Here is a 4,296-nt window from a genome sequence, read left to right as displayed (position 1 = left end):
AAGCTAATTAATTGTCTACCGGAAAAATACTTACTTTGTTTTATACAAACACAATTGCTTTTTTTTTTTTAATCAAAAGCTAATCCAAACTCATCCTAATTCAAAACTAACAAAAACATTCCGTGCAAATATATCTCAGGCTATCCTGTCCACGTGAATTAAAAACCTCATAACATTGCTACTCTGACGGTATTTTGGATTTTGTCCCAAAACCTGATGAAAGACTAAGATGCTTTCTTGGGAGGGGACATGTTATAAAGAAGGGAAGTAACTGCTTTGATGGTAATAATCTTAAACAACAATAGTGTGAATATATATACCAGCAAACCTGCAAGATGCAAAATAGCCCTGTAACTATTTGTCTTCATTTAGTGTTTGGAAATTACGTTAAAAAAGAATAATTAAAAAAATGAGTGATTATGGATATGTTTAAAACATGCACTAAATATGTTCCTGGAACATGCAAGTATTTCTCCAATATTATTACTATAAAATCCAATTATAATTCCAATTGCCAAATGCACAACATGAACACTATATTTAGGATTTGAAAAGAAAACTCACCAACTTGAAAGCCAGGAAAGTTATCAGCATCAAACATGCTTGTTCCTTTCAAACCAAAATCCTGGATGGCCTACAGAGGAGTCAAATGCAAACATTAGGTCACCCCAGAAGATAATAATCAACTTCATACCATATACCTACTTTATAATTCTATGATTAACCTAGCAGTGGTGCTTTACAACAAATTACAGTAACCTCAGGAGGTTTAGTGTAGGCATGAAAAATCAAACGGTACATTATACAATATTATTTAACCATAGGTGAGGTTGGTGACTTGGTGTAAAATACCCTAGAACCTATTACCCTTTCATAACCTGTCTTGTATAGTCATATGCTGGTGCACTACAATATATACATGCCAATGTCTTCTATAATACTAACATAAGTCTAAGATTCAATATTTAATATGCCTTCATAAGATCAGGATCCTCTTTTACCTCTGGTGGAGAACTTGAATAAGAGGCTTATAGAAGAGCAAGTGATAGATGGAGAAGCTCATAAAAAGAAATTTTAAAAATGAAGTAACATGGGAAATCAAACTGAATACCATAGTAATGAACTAATATTTAAAAAAAAAAGTGGAAACTTAACAAACTCCCCAAGTTATTGGAAACCAATTTCAAATTACTGATAAAGCATGCACACAAATAATTCCCATGCACCTTGGTAAAAATGACTAATATCAAGTACAAAGAAATTATAGTATCCAACTACTCATCATAACTCAAAAAATAGTAACTACAGTGTGCACATTAGTTGATGATTCATGAATCTCCAGAAAGTAGTTTCTAGTGTTCATCCAGTTTCTCATGATTCCCTTATATAAGTTCTTCAATTTTTTCTTATAAATCAATCTCCTAGGAAATTCAGCAGATATGATTATGTGATATATTTACCTTCAGCAGAGAATACTGCTTAACTAGAGACATGGTCAACGAAATCACAGCAAGAGATGATATCACACTATAAAATCTCAACAAACTGGCCCGGCTTCGTCTTCGACCTTATCAAAAAATTCAAAAGAGATATCTTATTTAAAAGGTCCAAATGCAAAGCTCAATAGAATGATAAAGGAAAATAAAGAAATCTGTTTTGGCAACCTATTTCTGCAATGGCAAGAGAAATGAAACTAACAAGAGCGGAAGAAAGGGCAACTCTATTTGGAGTATCCTTTTTCATTGCTGGCAAAACTGCAAATATCACTCCCATTAATAAAAATAGACCCTGCAATGCAAAATTCAAATTATATATCAGACAAAACAAATATATACTCATATAAACATTTAAAGGATACAAAAGTAAAGTGAAAAGCGAAAATATTCTAACACTACGCATAAAACTCAATAACCATTCTTGTCGTGACAAGCTTACCAAGTAAAATCCAATGCACGAAAGTAAACATTTGTTGTACTTCAGTTTTCAAGAATAAAATCATTGCCAACATAAGAAAATTATGTGTTCACATTCTCTAATGATGCTGTGTTTGCAGAAGATGCTAGAAGACAGTTAAGCAAGGTTATATGGTGAAAACCAAAATGGAAAGTGGGTTGCAACAGGTAAACCAGGGAACAAGGCACAGGATAGAGAAAAGGAGGGATTGACCCAACCAAATGCTCAAAGATCTGATTATGTGAGCAGAATGGGTAATAGTCTCTTGGGGCTCATGGAAAAGTCAGGCTTTGTTTGGTGTGCCAATATTCTGATTCCCTTGCTGAACATTCTACCTGCCTCTCAATAATTCTTCTATTATCTCAATCTTCCTAAACAATAACAACAAAGCCTTATTCCACTAGGTAGGGTCAGCCATATAGATCAAACGACGCTATTGCACCCTATCATGTATATACAATGAGACTGTTGACACGTATATTTCCTTTGACCACCTCATGTATGGTCTTTTAAGGTCTTCCTCTATCATTTGCCACATGTCCACCTTCCATCTCATCTATCCTCCCAACCGGGTGCTCTGTTGATCTTCTTCCCACATGTCCAAACTTACTTGAGACGAGATTCTACCATCTTTTCTACAATAAGCGAACCTCCAACTTTTTCTCTTATATCTTCATTTCTTATTTTGTCCATACGTATGTGGCCACTCATCCATCTCATCTGTGCCATACTTAACTTATGTTCATGCTCACCCTTTACCGCCCAACACTCTATTTCATATAATATACCAGGTCTAATGGCAATGCGATAAAATTTCCCTTTAAGTTTTGAAGGTACTTTTTGTCACATAAAACCTGACGCACTCTGCCACTTTGACCAACCCGTTTGTAACCGATGTTTTACATCCTCCCAATTTTTCCACTATCCTGTATCATACACCCAATATACTTAAAACACTTTACGTGCGGTAGGATGGTTTCTCCAAATATTATTTCTGTACTCTTCTTGCAAGTGTGAATATTCTTGAGAAACTTCTTGAGAAACCACAGAATATAGTTTCATTACCGCATACCGACTATTGAGTGTGTATTTTTATACTAAAACATATACACACACATTGCTTCCTTGTTTAATTTTATGGGGTCTTTTGTCCTCTGCTATATTCAATCAGTTCTCGGATATAATTATACTCCTCGCAACATTTTCAATAACAGGGAGAGACATGCTCTTCAAAGTTCAAAGTTCAAATTTTAGACACAAAGGCCCCACCCTGCTGTTCATCCTGTTTACCTACTAAGGCCCTGACCTCACCCATACTCCTAATGGAACATGTCAACAAGTAGTACATTATACCAAATTACATATTTCTACTGAATACTCTAAGATACTCCGTTAATAAATCAGGATAAAGGATATCATTAGGAATTGCCAATTGAAATAGAAGCCCAATTCCAACAAAATTAATGATCGAGAGAAATTAATAATAAAAGAAGGAAGAACAAAAGGGAATCGTACCTGAAAGATAAATAGGCGAGAAAGGCGTTGCTTGCCCTTTGCAACCAACTGATATCCTAAATGACACAACAACGAAAAGTAAAACATAAAATCAGGGATCTATAGCTGAAAGCAGAGAAACAAGAATAGAACATATGAAATTAAGCACAAACAGCAAGGGTAATGAGAGAAAATTGAGGGCTTTGGAGTAATGGAACTAACTTGAATCAACAACCATACGGTATGAGTAATCTGAGCCATCAGTTCCAGATGGTCTCCCCAACCCTGCTTTTCTCTGCTGCATCTTCTTCTTTTACCACCAAAAATGTCAATCTACACCAAAAACCAGGACCACAAAAACCTAATCAAAATCATCATCTATTGAACATATGAAACAAATCTAACTTAAATAAACAACATCGAAATTCAAGGTTAAAGCCTGAACCCAAAACTAAAAAAATTGAATCAGCAGCATCAAACTTCCAGTGATACCCAGTTACAAAATCGTAAAACATTTTGATAATTCAATGTAAAAAAGTTGCTTCCATCAATTAATTGGAATCTTCTTCCTTAGTTGGAGAATTTATTGGAATTTGAGCTAAGGTACTTCAGTTTGTAGCATGCACAAGATCTTCGATCCAAACTTGTCAATGTACCAAACAAAATTCAACAATCAACAAAAAGTAAGATTCATTTTGAAGTGTGACATCCAATAAATCATCGAAGCAACAAATCTTCAAGAGAATCCATTATTTCTCGTTCAAGCTCAAACGAATCCCTCTTACATTTTCTTCAAATTACAGAAACAGTAAACAAGTTTCTGAAAACCGGACTGGTCATCGAACCGCT

The 4,296-nt window shown here is 34.7% G+C and overlaps 1 protein-coding gene across 2 annotated transcripts in view; it reads right to left on the bottom strand.

The window, feature by feature from the left end:
• LOC107623856 overlaps positions 17–4,296 on the bottom strand; it is a 6,216-nt gene continuing 1,936 nt past the window's right edge. For both annotated transcript variants that reach the window (XM_016326251.2, XM_016326252.2), the window contains 6 exons: positions 3,670–3,780; positions 3,469–3,524; positions 1,665–1,788; positions 1,461–1,567; positions 565–634; positions 17–328 (listed from right to left, as the gene is read on the bottom strand). In XM_016326251.2, coding sequence (XP_016181737.1) covers positions 225–328; positions 565–634; positions 1,461–1,567; positions 1,665–1,788; positions 3,469–3,524; positions 3,670–3,751 — 543 coding nt within the window. In that variant the 5' untranslated portion in view covers positions 3,752–3,780 and the 3' untranslated portion in view covers positions 17–224. The remainder of the gene's footprint in view (positions 329–564; positions 635–1,460; positions 1,568–1,664; positions 1,789–3,468; positions 3,525–3,669; positions 3,781–4,296) is intronic.

The sequence above is a fragment of the Arachis ipaensis genome, chromosome B10, assembly GCF_000816755.2.
Source record: "Arachis ipaensis cultivar K30076 chromosome B10, Araip1.1, whole genome shotgun sequence".
NCBI lineage: Eukaryota > Viridiplantae > Streptophyta > Magnoliopsida > Fabales > Fabaceae > Arachis > Arachis ipaensis.
Note: the sequence above shows the minus strand (reverse complement) of the source record. Positions and strands in the feature narration are given on the sequence as shown.